The 24998-nt window shown below is 37.6% G+C and overlaps 1 protein-coding gene and 1 non-coding gene across 2 annotated transcripts; both read left to right on the forward strand.

The window, feature by feature from the left end:
• The first annotated feature begins 4556 nt into the window (after positions 1 to 4556).
• LOC118479954 lies at positions 4557 to 4663 on the forward strand. The gene has a single exon (XR_004861596.1). It is a non-coding gene; the product is annotated as a small nucleolar RNA R71 (small nucleolar RNA).
• Positions 4664 to 12742: 8079 nt separating this feature from the next.
• LOC110894569 (U4/U6.U5 small nuclear ribonucleoprotein 27 kDa protein) lies at positions 12743 to 16887 on the forward strand. Its single transcript, XM_022141788.2, has 2 exons — positions 12743 to 13495; positions 16534 to 16887. Exon 1 carries the CDS (start codon positions 12828 to 12830, stop codon positions 13488 to 13490), a length of 663 nt encoding a protein of 220 aa, XP_021997480.1. The 5' UTR covers positions 12743 to 12827; the 3' UTR covers positions 13491 to 13495; positions 16534 to 16887.
• Positions 16888 to 24998: the final 8111 nt, after the last annotated feature.

A 24998-nucleotide genomic window follows, 5' to 3' on the forward strand; every position in this document is an offset into this window, starting at 1 on the left:
AAGGAGGTCCTACTAAATTTGATCCAGGTCCTTTGCAGGATCTATACACTGAACAATGGCAAGACTCTTACTAAACCGTTCCTTTAACCCCCGACCAGGTAGCCAACATATCTCCATATAGACTGTGGAGATATGAATGTTGAAAATCTTTTATTCTATATAGACAATAAAATAATGCCAAGACACCACGGACAAACGATAAGGAAGAATCACCTTCAACATAAGAAACTAGGTATTAAAGTCATTAATACATAACCAAATAAAAAGTGCGAAAAGATTAAAAATAAAAATTAGTACACTAGACACTTGTCTTCACCAAGTGATGTAAGAGACTTAGGCAAACATGGCCTTTGATTGTCAAGAACTCTTACGATCAATCTTGGATCCCGAGACGACTCACACACTCTATGATGGACAATGGATGATGGTGGTGGATGAGGGTGTTGTGATGGTGGTGGGTGGTGGGTGAAGTGTGAGAGAGGTGGTGTGCCAAGGGATGGTTTGCAAATGAGCCAAGCACCCCTATTTATAGCCTGAACAGTAGCTCGGGCACGACCTCGTGTCCATTTGGCACGGCCCCGTGTCCATCCTCCTTCTCTTTCTTCATTAATTGCAGTTTGTCTGCATTAGTTGACCACGCCCCCGTGTCCGCTGGGCACGACCCCGTGTGCAGAAGCGTATCTGTACTATCAAGATTTCCTCAGATTCTACGAATCTTAGAGTTGACCACGTCCCCGTTTCCAGTGGGCACGTCCCCGTGGTGGGTGATAGAAGCTTCTACAGCTTTGTCTTTTCTGCTGACACTTGGGCACGCCCCCGTGCTTACTGAGCACGGGGCGTGTTCAGCCTTCTGTTCTCTTGTTTTGCTTGGGAAGATGCTGTCGGGAGGCCGGGCATGCCACGTTTGTTCCTTTTCTTGTATTTATGTTAGATTTAGCTGCCTTTTTGTTTCTTTTGTTCATTTGAGCTCATTTAATCCTAAAAATACAAAAGGAAGACAAAAACACACTTTTTCCAATATTAGTACTAAAAAAGGGTTAGTTTTATGCCACAATTGATGTAATTTATATGTTGCATTTTGTGCACATCAAATACCCCCACACTTGAATCTTTACTTGTCCTCATGCAAAACTCTTTATAATGTGGCTTTACACTCCCAAATGGAATGGATAGAAGAGAAGGTTTTTGGGCTTGTCATAGAGTGTCGGGATTTCCAAGATTCTTTATTAAGTTTTATTTTTATTTATTTACAATCCTATTCGTCATGATTTATTAAAAACGTTACATAAGATAAATTACTTATTAGGGCATAACATGCCTTTTTAAAATTCCATTTATATACAAGTTCACATATCTCACGGGGGATCACTCAACACTCGGCCGAAGATGTATTTTTAGTGAATCACTCGAGAGCGGCATGGAACTTACTCATACCATAAGCTTGCCAAGCAATCAATCCTCCTCCTTTTTAACTATACACCTTTGTAAATATCAAGAGGACTTTTGGGTGAAGGGTTAGGTTTGGGCTAAAGGTGGGTGGTTGGGTTAGTGGTTAGTAAAAGGGCGAAAAGCGTAAAAAGCATCGGTTTTTGGAAGAGTTTTATTTTTCATAGCCTTTTATTTTGATGAAGCATTTCTTTCAAACAAAGTTATTCTTGATAAACTTGTTTGTTTATTTCTTTAGGCTTCATCATCATAATTTTTTTTTCATAACCAAGTCATAAGAAAAACCGAGCTTTGTTACTAAAATAAAAGGGTTTAAAATGAAAAAGGGTTTAGGTGGGTAAAAAGGGTGTTTGGTTTGGGTTAAGAAATGAAAAGGTTTAGGCTCAAAGGGGTTAACTGGAGGGATTTTGGGTAGGTGGTAAAAAAAAAGAAAAATAATGGTGTAGAAATAAAAAGGGTTAGTCCTAATGCCTCCATCATTTACTTACTTGGGTTTAAGTTGGTAAGGACCGGGAATGTATCGTTGTGGCAAGTTCTAGAGTTGTAAGAACCAAGCGGCTATTCACACAAGAAACGAAAAATGAGCATTTAGTTTAAAGATATGTATTTGTATGCTCAAATAAGACGCAAAACTCACTTTTTGTGGGAATGGGTTTTTATGTAATCAAGTATATATAATCAAATTTTAACTAAACTTGTCATGCCATTTCATAATTTTCTTATGTTGGTTCTTTTTAGCACGACGCTATCGGTTGTAAATTTGTAAAGATATAACCTTTTTAGAATTTGAAATTCCCAAATTAAACCTAGACAAGTAAAAAAATGAAAAATTTTGACAAAAAAATTGGGGTGATTAGCGGTTCCAATAGAGTTTTGTGTAAGGCTTGTTAATTAGGACTTGCAAGATTCAAGGTTTTAGCATCCCTCTACACTTAAATTACACACTGTCCTTAATGTGTCCCAAAAATAAGTTTTTAGGTTGATTGAATGTGTAAAAAGGTGTGAAAAAGCAAAATTTTATGTTACTGGGCGTCTGGACACGGCCCCGTGGTGTCCGGGCACGGCCCCGTGTTCAGATCGCTAGTAACAAAATTTTGTAAAAAGAAACAGAAGCCTGGACACGGGGGCGTGTTCAGTGAGCATGCCCCGTGTCCAGTTACCTGAACTGGGCATTTTCTGCAGATTGTGCAGCACGGGGCCATGTTGGGCGGGCACGGCCCGTGCCGAACTTGCTGTAATGAAGAAATTTTTGTCGGATGGCTCTGTTTTTGTGCATGGGGCGCTGGTTCAAGTTTCCCTTGTTATCCTTCACCATCCCGAGTGTGTTTTATTCCTGAAAATTAAAACTAAACTAGAAAACATAAAAATTAATCTAAACTAAACTAAGGATTGTTCCGCGGAATGTCTCCGTGGTGCGCCACGTTTATAAGGGTCCTTGGCTAGACCCAAAGCCTGGTCATATGTTACCCAAGCGGGATGTTTTGCATCCCATGCTACACCATCGGAGAGCATCATCCAAGCTTGAGTCGATGACCTTCATGTCGTTGATCGGGTCTTCGTCTTCTACTCTTTTTCCAACCCCAAACTTCACTTCCTCGTCCCCAAACTTCAATGTTAGTGTTCCGTCATTCATGTCTACCACTGCTTGCGCTGTGGCTAGAAATGGCCTCCCTAGGATGAGAGGGACTTCGGCGTCTTCTTCCATGTCTAGTATGACAAAGTCGGCCGGGAAGACGAAATTGTCAACTTTGACCAATAGATTTTCAGCGACACCTTGTGGATATTTGACGGATCGGTCGGCAAGTTGTATGCTCATCTTTGTAGGGCTTGTTTTTCCTAGGCCGAGTCGTTTGAACATTGAGGCGGGCATGAGGTTTATGCTAGCCCCAAGATCGGCTAGTGCATTGCGAATGGGGGATTCCCCAATTGAGCAAGGAATCGTGAAGCTTCCAGGATCAATCTTCTTTTGCGGTAGTTTGTTGAGTAGTAAGGCGAAGCACTCTTTGCCTAAGTTAACTCATTGCAATGATTCAATTTTCCTTTTATGAGTGAGGAAGTCCCTCATAAATTTTGAGTATTTAGGCATTTGAGTCAAGACTTCGATAAATGGAATATTAACATGCAATTGTTTTAGTAAATTTTCGAACTTTGCGAATTGCTCATCGGTCTTTTGATGAATTAACCGACCGGGGTATGGGACCGGAGGAGTCTTAGTAGGCTCTTGAATTGGTGGAGAAGCCTTCTCTTGTTGCAGCGTGGGTGGAGCTGTGGATTGGCTTCTTTCAGTTGGCGGTGACGGAGCCTCTTCGGAACCCATGGTACGGTTTCTCAACGTTATGAGATGTACTTGCGCCTTTGGGTTGGTTTCGGTATTACTTGGTAACGCGCCTTGTGGTCTCTCGGAGAAATTTTGAGCTATTTGATTTAATTGTTGTTCAATGTTTTGTATACTAGCTTGTTGATTTCTAAAATTCGATTCCAATTGTTGAAATCGATCCGAGTTCTTTTTTCTGGTGTCGGAGATGAGGCGAGATACAGTATCTTCAAGCCTTTCTCGTCCACCTTGTTGTTGAGAGAAATTTTGTGACTCGCTCCTTGGTTGTTGAAAGTTTGTTCGTTGGTTTAGATTTTGTTGGCTACTACTATTGTCGGGTTCTCTCCAACCAAGGTTAGGGTGGTTACGCCATCCTTGGTTGTAGGTACCCGTTGGAGGACCCGACGGCCTAGGTCTATTATCAATGTAGTTTACCGACTCTGTTTGATCATCTAATTCTTTCATACAACTCCAATTTTCGTGTGGCCCACCACACCCTTCACAAGCCATGACCGAGGCGGTTTTTGCCATTTCTAGTTTTTTTATTTTTGAAGAAAGGGCCTCGATTTGGGCTTGTAAAGAAGTGCTTTCATCAACCTTATGGGCGCCCGGGGCAATCGATTTATTGCCTCGGGGAGTGTGCCACTGAAAATTGGTTTGAGCAATTTCCTCAATTTGATTGTATATTTCATTTGGGAGACGATTACCTAAAAGTCCCCCGGAGCTAGAGTTAAGTGTTTGTCTTGTGTGTGGCAACAACCCATTGTAGAAAGTGGATACTTGTTGCCATACCGCAAGACCGTGATGAGGACACTTTCTTAGTAGCTCCTTGAACCTTTCCCAAGTTTCATATAAGGATTCCCCGTCCTCTTGTGAATATGTATTGATTTCAGTCATTAATTTAACCGTTTTAGCAGGAGGGAAATACTTATATAGAAACTTTTGGGCTAGTTCATCCCAGGTGTTTACCGAGCCAACTGGGAGGGCGTTGAGCCAAGCCTTAGCTCGGTCTTTTAGTGAAAATGGAAACATGCAAAGGCGGATGGCGTCGTTTGATGCTCCATTGATCCGAAAGGTATCACATATTTCTAAGAAATTAGTAATATGTAGATGAGGATCCTCGTCCGCAAGCCCATGGAAGGTTGCGGAGTTTTGAAGCATTTGTATCAAATGTGGCCGAAGTTCGAAGTTGTTGGCTTCGACATTCGGTGCATTGATAGCGGCGTCGAGATTACCTATGGTGGGTCGTAGGTAATCCATGAGGGTACGTTGGTCCGCCATTAGAAGTGGGTCCCCCGAAACTTTCTCTTGGTTTTTAGCTTTAAGTCTTTTTCTGAGAAAGCGTTCGGGTTCTTCTAGAGGTTCTTTTATGTCTCTACTAGAACTGGAGCTCATACACTACGTAGAAAGTTCAGATGTGGCGCCTGGGTTCCAAGTCCTGCAATAAAAACAGAAAAGAACGTTGGTCAGAAGGTTCACCACGACCCCGTGCTCAGATGAACACGGCCCGTGGTCGGAGATACAGTGATTTTTTTCCGGATCCCTGTTACTAGGGAGTTGGACACGGCCCCGTGTTGCACCGACACGGCCCCGTGCTCAGCTCTCTGTAACTCAGAAAATAAAAACTGCCAGTGACAATGTTGGGCATGGCCCGTGTCCGATCAGGCACGGCCCGTGCTGAGTTCTGCAGAAACTGAAAAATTTAGAAAATCCTAAAAAAAAACAGAAAAAATAGAAAAAAAACAATTAGGCCGTTGATTCCTAACTTTCTTAAAATCCTTGTGTCCCCGGCAACGGCGCCAAAAACTTGATGTGCGTTAGGTGTAATATATTTTAGGTGTATATTTTAAGCTCTTTTACACTTTTTAGCCAAGTTTTAAATTTATAAAACACGATATTTACTAACACTAAACACACATATGGGCAAGTGCACCCATCGTGAGCGTAGTATAGTGTTGGTAAGATACCGAGGTCGTCCAAGGACACAAGAGCTTTTAGTACCGGTTTATCCTCAACGTCTAATCAAATCAAAAGTTAGAAAAGCGGTTTTGTAAACTAGAAAAATAAAACTAACTAAAATGCTGAAAAATAAAATAAAAATAAAAACAGATAGACAAGATGAATCACTTGGATCCGACTCGTGTGTAGTGTAACCTTTGATTATTTCCGCACTTTTGCACTTTTTAAGAGATTATCTTAGTTATTGTAGTAGGCCCCTCTTTTGAAGGTGGCGTTACCCTCAACCCAGTAGTTTGAGTCAGCAAGGATACAATCCTAAAGGGTCGGATTATTGAAAAATAATTAATTAAGTTATTAATGCATAATGTGGTAGGCCCGTCTTTTGAAGGTGACGTTACCCTCGGCTAAGTAGTCTGAGTCAGCAGGGATACAGTCCTAAGTAGCCGGGTTAAAGTTTTAATAGTAGCTTACTTATGAGGGGATCAAAGAGTTTGGACCCCCGCCATCCAATACCGATGGGTATTGAAGGAGGTCCTACTAAATTTGATCCAGGTCCTTTGCAGGATCTATATACTGAATAATGGCAAGACTCTTACCAAACCGTTCCCTTAACCCCCGACCAGGTAGCCAACATATCTCCATATAGACCGTGGAGATATGAATGGTGAAAATCTTTTATTTTATATATACAGTAAAATAATGCCAAGACATCACGGACAAACGATAAGGAAGAATCACCTTCAACATAAGAAACTAGTTATTAAAGTCATTAATACATAACTAAATAAAAAGTACGAAAAGATTAAAAATAAAAAGTAGTACACTAGACATTTGTCTTCACCAAGTGATGTAAGAGACTTAGGCAAACATGGCCTTTGATTGTCAAGAACTCTTACGATCAATCTTGGATCCCGAGACGACTCACACACTCTATGATGGACAATGGATGATGGTGGTGGATGAGGGTGTTGTGATGGTGGTGGGTGGTGGGTGAAGTGTGAGAGAGGTGGTGTGCCAAGGGATGGTTTGCAAATGAGCCAAGCACCCCTATTTATAGCCTGAACAGTAGCTCGGGCACGGCCTCGTGTCCATTTGGCACGGCCCCGTGTCCATCCTCCTTCTCTTTCTTCATTAATTGCAGTTTGTTTGCATTAGTTGACCACGCCCCCGTGTCCGCTGGGCACGACCCCGTGTGCAGAAGCGTATCTGTACTATCAAGATTTCCTCAGATTCTGCGAATCTTAGAGTTGACCACGTCCCCGTTTCCAGTGGGCATGCCCCCGTGGTAGGTGATAGAAGCTTCTACAGCTTTGTCTTTTCTGCTGACACTTGGGCATGCCCCCGTGCTCACTGAGCACGGGGCGTGTTCAGCCTTCTGTTCTCTTGTTTTGCTTGGGAAGATGCTGTCGGGAGGCTGGGCATGCCACGTTTGTTCCTTTTCTTGTATTTATGTTTGATTTAGCTGCCTTTTTGCTTTTTTGTTCATTTGAGCTCATTTAATCCTAAAAATATAAAAGGAAGACAAAAACACACTTTTTCCAACATTAGTACTAAAAAGGGTTAGTTTTATGCCACAATTGATGTAATTTATATGTTGCATTTTGTGCACATCAGTGAGTATACTCGATCCCTTTTTGCTTTACGCACTTTTGGGTGTTACATATGTTACTTATTCAAATCACGATCGACACACTACGCAAACACTATTTACACGCTGACCGTTATTGCATGTTACGTGTTATTCGATGAATGCTTGTATGTTATGTTAACACAGTGATTGTTGCCTGATACCTTAGCAACGATAGTACTATAGTTTGGACTCACCTGTCGTGGACAGGGGTTGTTAAGGGCTTTACTTCACATGTCCCAGTGGGGATATGTGTTGCGCATTCTACAACTCGCAGTCACGTCTGTGCATATTTCTCTGTCGATAACCTACTAGCTTTCACTTTGCTACATGTTACATGCTGTTTATGCGTAAACGATTTCGAACTCTATTATACTATCAAACTTGTATACTCACCTTTACACTATGTGTATTGACCTCTATTTTAACGTATGTGACAGGTGCCTAGGATGCTGTGCTTTACCTGCTTTTGTGGAATCAAGTAGGAATGAGAGTCTAGAAACAAACAATTTATATCTGAGTTGTCAGAACATGTTATTTGTCTTTGAGATATTTGGTCTGTAATGATGATTTACTTTGGTATGTTATGGTATGGGACATAATATTTAAATATCTGGTAAATTAGTTGTTATGGAATTCTACTGGACAATCTGTTTCGCTCAGTGCCATGCCCCGATGTTTCCGCCATCGGTTGGGGTGTGACAGAGAAGGTAGGTGGTTTTGTGTTTCAGATCTGCAAGAATACATGTATTGTTTGGGGTTGTTTGGAACAGTGGGTTACTGTTTGGGGTTGTTTGGAATTGTGGGGTTGAAATTGATCCATGAACTACCATATGTTCTATCAAGTTTTTTATTTAGATATAGTAAAGGAAAAGAAATGGGAATAAATGCAAGTGCTGGTATGAATTTCACTTTGTGTAGGCAAAGTAAACTGTGTGAAGTTGTGATAAAGTTTCTTGTAAAACTGGTTTATGTAAACTTCAATTCTTGTTGTATATAAAATATTTTATTGCTTCTTTTATAGATTATGGTGAACAATGTTTAGTATTAGATGTTTAGTTGTTCAAATCACAGAACAATGTGAGATTGACATTTTAAAAGTTTTAGTTAATTGAAGTTTTGAAGTTGTTTTTTAACTTTTAACATAAAAAGTTTGACACTTTAAGGAGTTTTTGTGTGGTAGGGCGGTCTAGTGTGGTGGTGGTGGTGATAATGGTGTGGTGGTCGTGGCGCTCTGGTGTGGTGGTGGTGGTGAGAATGGTGTGGTGGTGTTATAAACGAGGGATCATAAGGGAGTAAGAAACAAAGTGTGAAAAGACATAAATGCCCTCAAATGAGGTGCACATGATATGACTTAATGTTCATAATTAACCAAGTTAGTGCTAAAGGACAAAATGTGTAATGAATTTTCCAAATAAAGGATTATGACTGTAATTATTGAAGTTAAATGCTATCCACTATGTAACATATACGTAGCACTGTGGATGAGATGACTTGAGCAAAAACAATTAAGGGAAGTGACGGGACTACAAATATGTAACTCTATATGAAAATGAAACCAGTTCTTCATCGCTTAGATCTTCTTAATTAAGATTGTGAGTTCTTCATTATTACTATAAATCAAGCTTTATAGTTATGTGTGCAATGAAATTAAAACAGGATCCATATTGCATGAGTGAGGCTACACCACTAGGACACCAACTGTAACGCCCTGCTCTTTTGTACTTTCCATTATTAGAAAGTCTTGTTTGTATTTCTATTTTTGGAAATCTAGTATTCTTGTAATCGTCCTTTCATTGTAATCATCATAAAATCCGAGACTTGGATCATAAATAAAACTCGTATTTCTTTAAATTAGTATTATACATACTTCATACTTGTTCGTACATTTGAATTCGTGAAACAATTGATACGTTATTCATAATTCTTGGAAACTATGTGTTAAACTTGCAAATTCGTGATATACGTTAATCATACGTTATATGGATGCATATGTTACTTATTTACGACATTCATACGCTTAATCATACTTCATCATACTTGTTTTATGCTAAATATGCTTAATAAACCCTTATAATATGCGTATATGTCATGAATTACCCTTGAAACACCTTAAAACCTTAAATAATAAACATAAGGGGCCTGATTGTCAATATCCGAAACTTAAACCCAGACCCCACCCCGGGTCACGGCCCGCGACCCAGCCCATGAAATGCCTCGCAGCCCGCCAACAGGTTGGATCGGCATATTGCACAAACCAGCTACGAGATTGGTCTCTTGTGTGGTGTTTTAAGTGTGTTACTTGCATTTATTAGCCACCAAACCAACCCTAATTCATCCCCTATATAACCCAACACTTCTCCAAGCATTTTACACTTTGAAAACACTCAAAACTCACTCTCAATCACACTAAAACGCAGCTGAAAACATAAGATAATCAGATTCACTACAACTCACAAAAGTGAGCATAACTTCCTCATTTCTTCATCTTTTTCAATGATTCTTCTTCCTAAACACTTGGAACAACCTTAGGTATGTTTCCAACAGGTTTTCCATGGAAAAGCAAGGCTGGAACATCACCATAAAAGGCTCCAAACTTTCTGTTTTGATTCAACACTTGATTAACTCACTTAAACTTGAGGTTTCTCATACACATTCCTATGTCCTTATGCTCATAATAAATTCTATGGTTAGTTGGGCTTAAAAACAAGGTTGTAACATGTAAATCCAGAGGTTTAATCTTCATAAACATTCTGTTTTGATAAGGTTTTAGCCTGCAAGTGATGAACAAGCTTAAAGCTTGAAGTTGTGTGATTACTTGGAATAGCTTGGGCTATCCTACCTTCAATCCACACATCACTTGATGATTTCTTAGCTAGATAGTATATATTTCCATTTCCTAATGTATGTCTATGACCATCCTTGTTGTCTTATGACAACTTGTGTATTGGTGACAACTTAAGATGTTCCTAAATGGAAGATTTATCTTCCTACCTCCTACATGACTTCTATGACATCCTTGTGATAATCTTGGACTAATAACTTATAATATAAACTATATAAGATATATAATACTTATATTAACCAAACTTTTGATGATAACCTAATTGTTACTTGTCAAAATAGTAGGTTACACAACCTAAGGACATAATACTCGTCACGATTCTAATGGGCATTTAACCCATGAAAACATTTAAACTCTTTTGAGTTTCATAGTGTCAAAGATGAGTATTATGAACTAGATAGTTATTTTCTTATATGTTACTTTCCATATTCCTTTTATTCCGAATCCCTAAACTTCTGTTATCCTCTAATACTCGTACACCTTCGTTTCTTCGTGTAGAAGGACTTGGTGTTCCAACCTCCCACAACAACTCTCTCGCGGATTAACAAGTGGAAAGCTTGCAAAACCGTGAGTATACTTGAACCCCCTTTTCGTTTACCACCTTTTTGGGGTGTAACATGTTTACCTATGAAACTTACACTTAAACTTTATTCGTAAATGCACAAACATTCCTTATACATGCTTGCATACTTGATTACTTGATACATTGAACTTGGGGTTATACGTTTTGTGTTAGACTTATCATTAGCTTCGATCGAGCCTATCCTTGACATATATAGCGCTATAGGATTAATGCACCACTCGTATTCTTAAGGTTATGTTAAGAGCTTATTGCGTCTCATCATTGGTTTGATTAGTTAAACACATGCCGATTTTAATGTTTATCTTCTTTCAATAGCTTGCCATGTGGAACTGTTTAAACTCGTTTTATGCTATGTATGTATGAAAACTTGTATACTCGCCTTTTCTTTTGCATTAAACTTTATTTTAAACATGTTATCGGTTGAGGATGACGATGCTATGAAATTGAAGTAGCGATGATGCTTAGATACACATATAGACACCACAGGTTTAATATGTTGTGTCAATTTTGTTCTTATTATTATGTTATGAACATGTTGTTATTTGAATTTCCATGTAATGTTTGACAATTTAAAGTATGAAATGAAAACGGTTTGATTTAATTATTGTCACAAATAGTGTTATGTGTGATGAGCAATCTTTCTTCGTCCCACTCCGATGTTTCCGCCATTGGTTGGGGTGTGACACCAACACTATAACATACAAAAACATTAAGCCATATCTTCTTCACGCATACAATAAGTAGTCGGGAGATTTGGTTCTTTGAATCGTTACATTTAAATATTGCATAGAAATGTAAATCGTTTATGGAACATGATTATTACCTTGGTTTGCGATGGCAACAACTCGGTAATCTAGTGATAGGAGGTAGAATCTTTCGTATTAGGAGTGGATGTTGTGAACAGAAAGGCAAGGGATGATGTTGTTTTTTTTTCAAATAAAAATAATAATGAAACAATACAATTCTTGATTGGCATTGATGAAGAATCAAAAACCGAAGCAAACAAATGTTGGCCAAATTCTTGTTGCCGGACTCCAAAACCCTCCAAAAACCTTGCATGTAGTTTTTCAACACCACTAGGATCGGTTAAGGCGTTCCAATGTTGAGATTAGATGAAGAAGATGGAAAAGAAGAATGATGGGTGATCGATTAAGGTGTTCAGTGATTAAGGCATTCCATAACTTCCCAAAAAAATCTTCTTGACTTAGTATTTGATGGTTGAGGAAGATAAATATCATGAATTTTGAAATCCAATTATTTATTCAATATCAAGAACAAGAAACCGAAATTTTCTATATAGAGATCTGAAAATTTTAGAGTGAGTTTTCAAAGAGTATATGAAACATGGTTTAAGAGAGAAGATTATAGAATTATAGAATTCAATTAAAAAAAGATATAACTTCTTAAATTAAACGAGCATATTTTACTAAACTAACTTGATAATTAAATAAATAAACAAAACTTGGCAAGTATGAATAAAATTTAAATAGTTAATCGGTCAAAAAAATAAAAAAAAAAGGTAAATAAAATAAGTGATTAGGATTGGTTCTTAAGTGATCCAAAATAACTTATATAGAAAATAAAGTATTATTTTGACATTGTAACATATAGTGAACACCAATATTTGGTCAAAAACACATGCTCACATTTTTATCTTATATTTACAAATCATAACATCATTGTAAAATATAGCTATTTAGGTGTTTCCCCAGTGAACAAAAGATTTATCTTTCATCATCCATTAACTTCTTCTCTTTTTAAAACCGAATGAGTGTAAAATCCTTGGATGTCATCCATTAAGCCCCACAAAATTGTCTCTACCATTCTTTTTGGGGTGTTTGGCATTTCTTTTTAACTTGTTATAACTTATTAACTTTTTATAAGTAATAAGTTTTTCAAGCTATAAAACTCTTTTTAACTCTTATCTAAACACTTTGATGAAAATGACTTATTAACTTTCTAACTTTTTACAAGTCTTAAGTAAGCTAACCCATACACCCGTCTTCATAGAAACCCTAATTCGCCTCTGTAACAACCCACCTTTGCCCTAGCTATGGCCGATCGGAGGGACAGAGACAGAGATCGAGACAGAGACAGAGATAGAGACAGAGACAGAGACAGAGACAGAAAACGAGACAGAGACGACCGTGACCGTCCCCGCCACCGCCACCTCGACCATGACCGCGACCATGACCGCGACCGTGACCGTGACCGCGACCGCGACAGAGACCGTAAAGACAGGAGTAAAAGGTCACACACACCAGACCAGTCCCGTTCCCACCACACCAGATCACGAACCCGTTCCCCTGACCACCGCCGGTCACGTTCTCGTTCCACCGACAGACACCGTAGAAAAAGCCACCACCGTACCCCATCCCCAGACCACTCACGTAAGCGTCGCAGGCACGACGACAACGACAACAAGCGTACTGCAGCTGTGGTTTCAGATTTTGTGGATGAGATTGTGAAGGAGAAGCAGCAGAAGAGTAAGAAGGATAAGGAGGTGGAAGTGAGTGAAGGTGGTGAGATGGATGCTAATGAAATTGAGATGATGAAGATGATGGGGATTCCGGTTGGGTTCGATTCGACTAAAGGGAAGCCGGTTGAAGGGAATGATGTGAGCGGGATTAGAGCGGTGACGAAACGACAGCCCAGGCAGTATATGAATCGTCGCGGTGGGTTTAATCGCCCGTTGCCGGCTGAAGTTAACCGTTGATTGAGGTTTGGTTTTGTGCTTTTGAATTTAATTTGGAATTGTGTTTAGGTTTAGTTGGATTTGTTGCTTTTTATCTGCATTGTGAAAAGGGACATGTGTATGCATTGATTAAGTGATTGACATGCTTATGGAAATGGTTTGCTATGAACACAAATGTTAGATATGACTTAACTTGCAAATTGTAAAAGCATTGACTACTTGTTGGTTAGATGCTTCTAGGCATGGTTTAGGTTATGAGGCACGAGGCGAGAGCTTCCTGTATGTTAGGTGTTGCTTTATGTGCAACTAAATCTTGTTACCCTTTTGGGTCATTTTTACACATCGTCGTCTTCGACGAACTAATTTTGAGTTTTTGACTCATAATATATACATGAAGCGCCGCCTCAAGGTCTCGATGCGTTTTTCTGATTGACTCATGGCTAATGCATTTTAAAACACGATTTGATTTTATGGTGGTTTGCGTTTCTACTATTGTTTGGATGAATGTTGCTGTTTGGTCATTCTGTATGATTTTGTATCTAAATATTCTTTGGTTATACTTATATAAGTTTGATGGAAAGTGAGTTTACTTGTCTCTTCGAAGCTGAACTGAGGTTGCTGGAATGAGTCAAGGGGTTGAACTGTTGAATACACTAAGATGCCATCAAGACTTCTGCATATCTCGTACATATATATGTTATACCTTAGGACATGCTCACATAGTCTAATTATAGATAAATCTTATGCTTTAAAACCTAGAATAGAATGACTAATGTGTCGGGTTTTGTGGAGCCTGTTGGCAATCAGGTGCAGCCAGCCATAATGCCAGCCGACTCTGGCACTAGCCAAAGTTAGCCGGTCCTAGCCCTAATGTGTTTTGGCTTACAGCAGGAGAGGGGGCAGTCGGCCCTAACCCTAAATTTATTTACCAGCATATTTGCTTTAGGAGTTTTTCTTTTTGGCCCCCGGTTTTCTGGTAGGTTAGTTTAGACTTTAGAATGAACCATGTAAGTTCATGTGTCATTTTTATTTCAGTTTGGGTGTGCCTTTGTTTATTTGTCTTGTCGCGTGAGGTCTGAGAGAGATTGGTTGAGACGTTGAGTGTTCCGAACTTCCAATTTTGATCATTAGCAGCAGATTAAAGCAGTTTTGATCAGATTTGTTTGAGCAGCCCATCATCAAAATCGGGTCAAAATCATTACAGTTGACCAAAAGCATCAGATGGTTAACAACAGTGATCAGTGGTGCAGTTTACTGTTTTTGTTCGGTTCAACAGTGTTTCGGGTTTGACCAGAAACAGAAAAGTTAAGTGATTTGAACATCCGTGATACCCGTTCCTAACATAATGCTACCGAATAACATTAGTTCACACAAATAGATGTTTTTTTAAAGGCACACGAATAGATGATGTATGAAGCATTTTGTCAAACTTAAGACATTACGAGTTCAATGAAGTGGAACATGAAGCAAAATAATTTTAAAGGTAACAAAACGCCAACAGTTGAACAGAAGAATCTAAAGAGAGGGAAAAAAATTGTACTATTATTGATGATGGCATGTCATTGCTAGAGTTCAAGGTCAACATCTGCTCGGGTTGCTTTCCACCTTTTTTCTCCGTCCTTTCACCTTGTTTTCGTCGATTCACTAGTTCACGATTCCACACTAAGGTAGTTTGCTTGCTTAGTGATTTCATCAATATAACGCCCTGAAGGAGCGCTTATGAAAGCCTCTTGTATTGTAAGCATTGAGCTATGTAATTTTTCTCTCTTTAAATCTGTTGACTTTGTATCGTCTAGAGTATGGAGCATCTGTATTCAGAATAGGATTTAAATCAAAGTTAATAGAAGTTGTATATGTATAGTTTGGCTTAGTTGGAGGCAGACATCTCCACCAGTTAGGGTAGTAGAAACCTTCGCTGTAGAAGGCAGAAGGAGTAGAGGTAGACCCAAGTTGACTTGGGAAGAGTGTATTAGGGGAGTGGGGGTGGTCACTAGTGATAGAATTCCATCACTCACAAGCACCCAATCAAGTTCCGCCATGTCATCAACCATTTTTCCATCACTCACAACACCCAACAATAAACCCCCACACCCCCTCACATCCATTTATCACGCTAACCCCATAACGCGTTGATTTTATCACGGAAATGGTCCTATCACTCGTGAATGTTTTGGTGGCGGTGGAAGTTTTCTTTCTTCCACGCGTTATTTTTTGCTATCACGGTGCTATAACTTGCCACCCCCACCACCCTTAGGTAGGATTTGCTGGAGTTGCACCTCTCTGAGGACACGGTCCAGGATAGGAGGCCTTGGAGGCGTAGGATTAGGGTTAAGGACTTTTAGGTGAGGGTATTGACGTGTCTTAGTTTTGGAGCTAGGGACCTAGGTCCACGCAGCTTAGGTGGTCTTTGCATGTCTATGTGTTGTGTATCAGGTTATATTTGTTTAAATATTTTTTTCTCTACCCCTTTTGGTATTGGTAGCTTCCTGTTTCTATATTTTGTGCTTTGTTTGTTTGTCTGTTATCTCTTTGGAGCTGGGGGTCTCTCTGGAAGCGACCTCTCTATCCCTAGGGATGGAGGTAAGGTTTGCCTACATCCCACCCTCCCCAGACCCTACAGTAGCTTTGCTATTTGTGGGATTTTAGTGGGTATGGTTGTTGTTGTTGTTGGCTTAGTCGGATTCTGATCACTAGTTTAAATAGGACGTCAGTTCTGAATTCAATATTTTGCTAATTAAATAAGAATTGGGGTACGCCCAGATGTGATTCGGTTAATATGCATTTACCGGCCTACCTCTGTGTTCAAGGCGAAAATATATTGTCAAACTTTAACACAAAGTCGACACCTAAGAAGGTCTTTGATGTTAGCAATATAGTCACATAATAGTGCACGTGTGTCATTATGGACATAGTTAGGCTTATGAAAGAGCTTTCTGATTTTGATTAGATATGATGTTTGAAAGTCTTTTATTATTTTTATAAACTATCTAATTCATCAATTATTAGCCTTTGAATGCTAATTCTAAAAGATTTGAGTAACCATTTCATGATTTGGTCTTTGCAGGCGTACTGATCTTCCATTGAGATTTGTTAGTTAAAAGTTTGATGCTTGAAAACGTGACAAACTCACATGATGCATGATCCATTGACAAGGCAAAGGCTTGAATCTTAATGTCGATAATTCTTGTAAGTTACTTGATATGTTTTTTGGGGATTTCTGTTGGTGTATCTTAGTTTGTGTAGGATAAAATGCTTTGCAACACACTGTCGTCTTCTGCTATATGCACGTTCTACAACATTGTCATGCAAGTCTTCCCCAAAATCAGCGTTTGTATCTTACATTTGTTGAACAAGTCGGACAATTATTCTTATCAGATAGCTCGTTTTATTCAACTTATTAATTTCCAGATTTTGGGCTTTCTGCTTTGCAATGGGTAATTTGTTTTTCCCATTTTTTAAGATGATGTTCTTTCGGAATCTTTTTCTGTCTGTTAAATTCGTCTGGTTGTCTCTTCATCGTGTCTTTGTTGCCAGCATCGTAGTTGTTTTAATCTTCAACCGAAGATGGGTTTGAACTTCGAAAGACGGCTGAAACTTGTTGGCAATTCTTTTGATACATGGGCTATCTGCAAAACCACCAAAATATGTAACAAATACTGCAATTTAAATTAAACTCATATACGTTTGACCTTAAAAGTCAAACCAGGGGGTTGATGGATACAAAATAAGACAACCTTTGACAACAGGATCATAAACTCTTCTGTTACAAATATTATGTTGAGCTACAAATATTACTATCCAGTTATGATTACAATAATTGTGCTCTTTAACTAGTAAATAACGTCCGCGCTACGTGGGGGGGGGGGGGTTAAATTTTCTGTTAAAAGTAGACGACGTGTTGCATCAAGATAATTGGTAAGCAAATAGTGAAGTAAGACAGACTATTTAAACTTCTTAATATAAGCAACATTTTACATGGAAAGAACTGCCACATCTCGTGAATTTGTACTGTCAGAGATAGCATGTTACATACCAACATTACCTAATAGATTTAAAGGAAATTTTAAAGGCATAAAACTAACTGTTATCTTTTGCATCCTTACACCACGACCACACCTTGACTTCTAATATGTTGGAAAAAGTTTAATTATATATTTACCATTGTTTAGTGAACATGAGTCAACTTACCACCGTCTTAATCCTTTTAAATTTTGGTTCAGAGCTCTCAGGTCTGCGAAAACATTCATTGACGATGGTCAAGAGTGTAAACGGTTGGCCTACAAACGACATCGACTTAAAGTCACTTTTGGATCATCTAACGTTGAAGGTTTCACCTCTACACTTAGACCCGCTCCGCTGATCTGAATCATGAAAATCTCTTGACTTCAAACTGGTCAAAATTCAGTCCCTAGGACCTTCGACTGATCTAAATCTCTTCCAATCATCTTCATGGCTTCTTCTTGAAGTATGCTTTTCATGTTCAATAAAATTCTTCTGAATTCCCCATTCATTTTCATATTCATTTAAATTGAACATGTACTTCTTCTTGATGCTTTGTTGTTGACCGAACCATTGATCAATATGTTGACCAAATCATTGTGGAAACTTTGACAATGAAGTTCTGTAGGAGGAATAATTAGTTAAGATGCAAATGTTTCGTTTCGGGTCAACAAAGGCTGCTGAATCATTAACTATGCTTGCTGTGTATGTCATATCTTTAGGTACGGGAACAAAGTTTGGAGATAAAAGACCACTCTTAACTAAAGATATGACATGGGCAGCTAGTAGGCGAGGTTGAATTACAGGAGGTGGTGAGAATATGTTATGTCCACTGAGCTAATCTGACTTGTTATCTAAAGAACACTTAATTCCCGTTGCTTAGCTTCGAAAAGGGCCTTTTTAGGAGATACTGATTCTTCTCTAGCAGCTAAATTTGTGTTCTTCACATCGGTATCCAAACACCCTCCTTTTGGTGCGCAAACCCTAGGCCCTGTCTTCAACTTCTTCTTCTTCCTAAAAGCAGACAATGTATGATCCAAACCACCCAATTCCTAATCTTGACGACCATCAACTTCCGCCTTCTTGAACCCTAAACCACCATCACATTCCATTTTAACCTTCTTAGGGTTCTTTCTACTATTTAACAACCTTAAAAAACGACCAAATCGGTTCATCATCATCAGACTCAACGCCATCAATCTTAGTAGATCTTTTCTTTTGCACCAATTTCCTCACACCCATCTTCTCAACCCTAGTTTTACCAACAACACAATTCACATCAAATCCTAACCCAACTTCCAACAACCCCTTATTTGATCCAAGATTGTCACCATCACATTCCATTCCATTTATCAAATACCAATCAAACACACACTCAAATCCCACACAAAACCTCTAACTTCCTCAACGATTCAAGATTATACAACTATCTTTCAACTAAAACCCCTAACAATTCAATACTTCTGCAAAGTACAAATAACCTATAAATACATACAAAGACCATAAAAAGTTCAAAGATTTACAGGATGCTCCGAAGTGGCGCAGATTAGCAATCACTACTTGCCGTAGCAAAAATACGCTATCAATAGCGCTGATCGCCGGTGTTTTTGGAAATTAGGTCTGTTAAGTCGAACAATCAGAGCAATTTTAAGCGAAGTAACGTTAAGAGGGATTTGATGATAGAGAAATCGTTAAAGGGTGGACGATGGGGCCGTTGAATGGAACAAAGAATCTGCTGAAACTTGTGATTTGGCTAAGCTTGGAGAAGAGAGTGTTCTCGGAGGTGGATGCAACACCTGAATAGTTCGGATTATTATTGGTGATTAAATGAGTTGGGATTATTATTGGCCAATAACAGTGAGTTGGGATTATTTAAATCCAATTTGCCAATAATAAAAGACATATGATTTGAAAAAAGGAAAAAGATGATTTAAAAAAAAAGAATCCTTATAAAGGAAATATGATTTAAGAAAAGGAAACATGATTTTAAAATAAAAAAAATATTAAAAAATTAAAAAAAAAGTTAATGAAAGTAAGGCCTTAAAAATACAAAATTAAATGATAAAGAAAATATGATTTAATAAAGGAAAAAGAATTATTATAAAGAGAACTAGGTTAGAACCCCGTGTATTACACGGGTTGAATAAATGCAATTTTATATACCAAATAATAAAAAAATATATCTTTAAAAATCTCGTTTATTACACGGATTGAATAAATACAATTTTATATACCAAATAATAAAACAATATATATTCAAAAATCTCGTTTATTACACTGGTTGAATAAATGTAATTTTGTATATTAAATAATAAAAAAGTTACATTTTTAAGAACCTTGTTGAGCTGAGGAGCGAGACTAAGTTCGACCGTTAGGTAGACTAAAGCGGGGGGCTGTGTTATACGGGTTGAACACATGTAATTTTATATACCAAACAATAAAAAGTTATATCTTTATAAATCATATGTATTATATGTATTGAATAAATCTAATTTTATATACTACATAATAAAAAAAGTTATATTTTTAAAACCCCGAGTATTACACGAGTTGCATAAATGTAATTTTGTATAGTAAAAAATAAAAATGTTATATCTTTAAAAAACCTCGTTTATTACACGGGTTGAATGAATCTAATAAAAATTTATATCTTAAAAAAACTAACGGGGATATACTCGATATACAATTCATTCGATGTTTGTGATGTACCACAATCAGAGCAATTTTAAGCGAAGTAACGTGAAGAGGGATTTGATGATAGAGAAATCGTTAAAGGGTGGACGATGGGGCTGTTGAATGGAACAAAGAATCTGCTGAAACTTGTGATTTGGCTAAGCTTGGAGAAGAGAGTGTTCTCGGAGGTGGATGCAACACCTGAAGTCTTTGGTTTTGTTTGAGTATAAGTATAAGGGAACTCAACTATATACTCAGTTTTTGAGTCTTTGGTTTTGCTTATATTAAGAAGTTTAAATAGTCTCGCTCAACTTTGTTGTTGATTCGTTGTTACATGCCTTGTAGGCCTTTAGGTGCATATTGTTGGAACTTGCTGTTTGGGATGCTGGAGTGGTCATGGGTCGAGATACATGGAAACTCGAGACGAATCTAATGGCTTTCACACACACTAGGTTTATGAATTTCTTAATTAATGTATTATGCTTCCGCTAAATGTTAAATAATGTTTTGTAACACTTCTATCAGTAATAAATAATAAATGAAAGTTTTATTTATTTATAATTACGAGTTCAATGTGATTGGTGGCTAGATCCTGGTCAGTCACGCCTCCTGCGGTGATACTCTGCTTGTGGTTTTTGGGGGTGTGACAATATGGTTAGACATAGATAAAAAAAAATATATTAATGTGTGACGCTATGGTCTAAAGTCGTAAAAGCAATTCAAATAAAATGAGACGTTAAGTTATTAAGTTGAAAAAGTTGGCAGATCAAAGTTGTCAATTACCAAAAGTTAAAAGTGAATGCTCAAGTTACCTAGTTTGAGAGTGTAAAGTGAAAGAAACAAAAATATAGGGGTTAAAAAGTAAAGGTATAGGGATTAGAATTGTAATATATGAAAATTGAAAGAAGATAATGTATAGGGGCTAAGTGTGTATATTTGTAAAAGTTGAGGACTTAAAGACAAAGGTCCTCCACCGACTTTTGTCTTTAATCTGTACAACCTAATAAAAGTCATACCTAGGGGACACATGTCCACCTACCAGGGCCTCAATTTCTCATTTTCCCGCCAATACTATAATCCCTTCATTTCCCTGTGGTGAACTCCTACCCAGGATCCGAATCACTCATTCGAATCGACAAGTTCATTCCATATATAAAGCAACAACCCGCTCCTTTTGTTTCCACAATCTTCATCTTCTCCCATACGGTTTGTCGATTAGGGTTTTGTTTTTGTTCTTCATCTTCTCCCGTACCCTGATCACTTTTCATATCACAAACTAGGGTTTCACAAAATTCGCTCTCACATTCTTCTCTGCCGACCATCAATCCTCTTCAGATTAATTCTCAAATCAAGGTTAGATCATGGATTCTTTCAATTAACCTTGAATCAAATACTGACAATTGTTTCTTTTCATAAACACATAATCTGTAGTAGGCGATTCTCATGGAATAAACCCTAGAATCGGAACAGATATGCGATTTCTATTCGTTCACATCGTTCCTCATCTTCTTGGTTTGCGTCTGATCACAACAGGTTTTGTGTTGATTTCTCTCTAAAATTAAGGTCAACTTCTCTCTAAAATTAAGTTTAATTTTGTTAATTATTGTGATTTTAGAGCCAATTCAATTCGGAATCATGTTGTTATGAATGCCACTGCCTTTTGATATTGTGAATGTTTTATTGATTAGGTTAATTTTGGTTTCTCTTGTGATATATACATCCTAGAAAATGTTGTTATGACTAGGGTTTCAGATCTAGAAATGTATACATCCTAGAAAATGTTGTTATGACTAGGGTTTCAGATAACGTTATAAATTACAGTTCACTATTTTAAATAAAAATTTTAATGGATTTTACGCATTTTATGTACACTTTGCACTTTGCTGTGACATTCAATCGACTAGCAACCAAAAAGGGTCATGTTGTTAAATTATATTATATAATTATACAAAAGGTAACTTCAGCTATCACCAGATAATTGAACTGTCATGACTTCCCAAAGCATCCGTTTAAGTAAAAGCCACACGCCCAATGAGGTAGTGGTGGAGTGGTTGGGGAAAGATTTGGTGTTCCTTGTGACCCAGGTTCGACTCTCACTCTCCCATTATTTTCTACGGCATCCAGGTGAAAGGGCGAATACGGGTGGCGTCGGTTCGTCTTGGATGGAAGGCGAGGTTTTACTGATTATTCTACTGTCGTGCCTTCGGGCGGGTGGAGGTCGGGTTTCTGCGCATCTGGGAGAGCCAAGGGGTTGGCGGCGGTCGAGTAGTCGACCTTGGCCACAGTGCCTGGTGACACGATGGTTGGCACGTTGTTCCTTGCCGTTAAAAAAAAGTAAAAGCCTCACACTTAATAGAACCGACAATCGTCATCAATTTACAACGGTATAGGCAAAACCGTTCACATCTCGTCAACACTTTGCATTACAGTTACAAACCAAATTCTTAGTTTCCGGAACCGAAACATTTGAATATCGTCGTCACAAATTCATAGTTAACGACAACGACTACCGTCGTCAATTTACAACGGAACTAACAAAAATTCAAATACCGTTACTTTACATTACAGTAGGTCTAGCAATGGATTGGAGATTGATTCATATCCAATCCGATCCATTTAAATCACTTATCTTCTATCTACTATAATAAAAGAAACCAATTTTTAGACACGTGCCATTCATTGAAGGTATCCTTAAATCTACACTTATCTTATATTAACTAAATAAATAATAAATTGATATTAAATCTTATCATACTTTAAGAAAATATTAACCTCAAATCTAGTTGTTAATTTAATATATTTTAAAGCAAATAACTCTCTTTCCTACTTATCTTATATTAAATATATAATAATAAATTAATATTAAATGTTATCCTAATTTATTAAAAATATAACTTTTTTTATTATTTGTTATACAAAATTATATTTATTCAATTCGTGTAAAACGTGGGGTTTTTAAAAATATAATTTTTTTATTATTTACTATACAAAGTTACATTTATATAACCCGTGTAATACACGAAGTTTTTAAAGATATAACTTTTTTTATCATTTGCTACGTCAAACTATTCAACACGTGTAATACACAGGGTTTGTTAAGGATATAATTTTTTATTATTTGGTAGATTTGTCAACCCGACTATACACATGTTTTTTAAAGATACGGCGTTTTTAGTATTTAATATACAAAATTACATTTATTTAATCTGTGTAATACACATGGTTTTTAAAGATATAACTCTTTTTAGATCTATTCAACACGTGTAATATACGAGGTTTTTAGGGATGTAATTTTTTATTATTTGGTAGATTTATTCAATCCGGTTATAGACGAGTTTTTTAAAACGTTTTTAGTATTTAGTATACAAAATTACATTTATTTAATCTGTGTAATACACATGGTTTTTAAAGATATAACTTTTTTTATTATTTGATATATAAAATTACATTTATTTAACACGCATAATATATGGGGGTTCATAAGGCTATGCGGTATGGGGTACGTCCCCAAGGCGTCAAGGACCGGCGCCGCCCAACCCGTCGTCGTCCTCACCGTCCAGCAAAGGACGTTTGAGACGATCCAAGTGAAGACAAAAAAGGGTGGGGTCCCAATGATTTATGACCGTTTAATAAAAAAAATTAATTTCCAAATTCAAAAACTTTTCAAGCGATCACTTTCACCATTTATATAAAAATCCAACCTTTTTTCACCTCCATTCACCATTTTTAACCCCTTTTCTCATCTCTCTCTGTCACACCCCGTGTTACGAAAGTTAAAGTCAAAGTCAAGATTAAAGTCAAAGGAAGAAAAGATTGCTAATTGCGATCTGTGTTGGGATTGAACCCTAACAGAGGAACAGATAATGTAAAGCCAAAACCGGATCCCATCAGTGGACACTTAATAAGCAGCAGTTTGCTCTAATCTTTCCCCTTGACAGTGGTTATCTAACAACTGATGAATCTTAAGTGCTGCTCAAATACAACAACTGATAAACCAAAACTCTGATGATTATCTAACAACTGCTGAAGACAAACTCTGTTGCTCTATCTACTGCCGTCTCCTAAGTACTGCTGAAGATTCAAGCACTGCCCTCTCAAAGACTGATCACCTTTAAAGAAAGCACTGAAGACTCAACATCTGTGCTAAGGCTACAACAGTGGAACGTGAAGCAGTAGTTTCCTTATGTTTTGTACTTTAGTGATTATCAGATGTTACATAACAGTAGTTTGTATAGAACAGTATTTGTAGTTTGTTAGGTCGTTAGATGTCACTATCATGGTGACGTCAGCTAAAGCATATCAGTAGTTTGTGTAACATTTGTGCTTGTAATCATTGTGAACAGTTCAGTTATCAATAAAATAATGTTATTTGATCCCAATGTTTGTTTCATTGTGTTTTACATCTTTCGTGTTTTGACTTTTATTCAATTCCAAACTCTACATCGCTTTCTGGAGAGTTATACGCTAACTAGTGCGTAAACGTACTCAGTTTAATGCGACAAATACTCCGGAACATCAACATATACTCAACGTACCTTAAATAACCTTTACATAACTTGGAAATAAGTTTTGAAGGCTTTGGTATAGCAAAAACAAGTTAATTCGCTTACAGGGACTAAACTTGACAAACTGCGAAAGTATGCCAATTTGAACTGTAACGAACATTCCGGAACATGTCCATAAGTTAAACATACCATAAATATCCTTTGCATAGCTTAGAAATAGGCTTTGAGGGGTTTGGTATGCTAAAATAAACTTTTGGGTCATTCAGGGACTAAAAGTGTCAAAAAGTGCACAAGTTTGCACTTTTGCGCATAACTTACGTTCTGAATACATCCGGACATCCAAAAATTTATG

Source organism: Helianthus annuus, chromosome 6, assembly GCF_002127325.2.
Source record: "Helianthus annuus cultivar XRQ/B chromosome 6, HanXRQr2.0-SUNRISE, whole genome shotgun sequence".
In the NCBI taxonomy this organism is placed as follows: domain Eukaryota; kingdom Viridiplantae; phylum Streptophyta; class Magnoliopsida; order Asterales; family Asteraceae; genus Helianthus; species Helianthus annuus.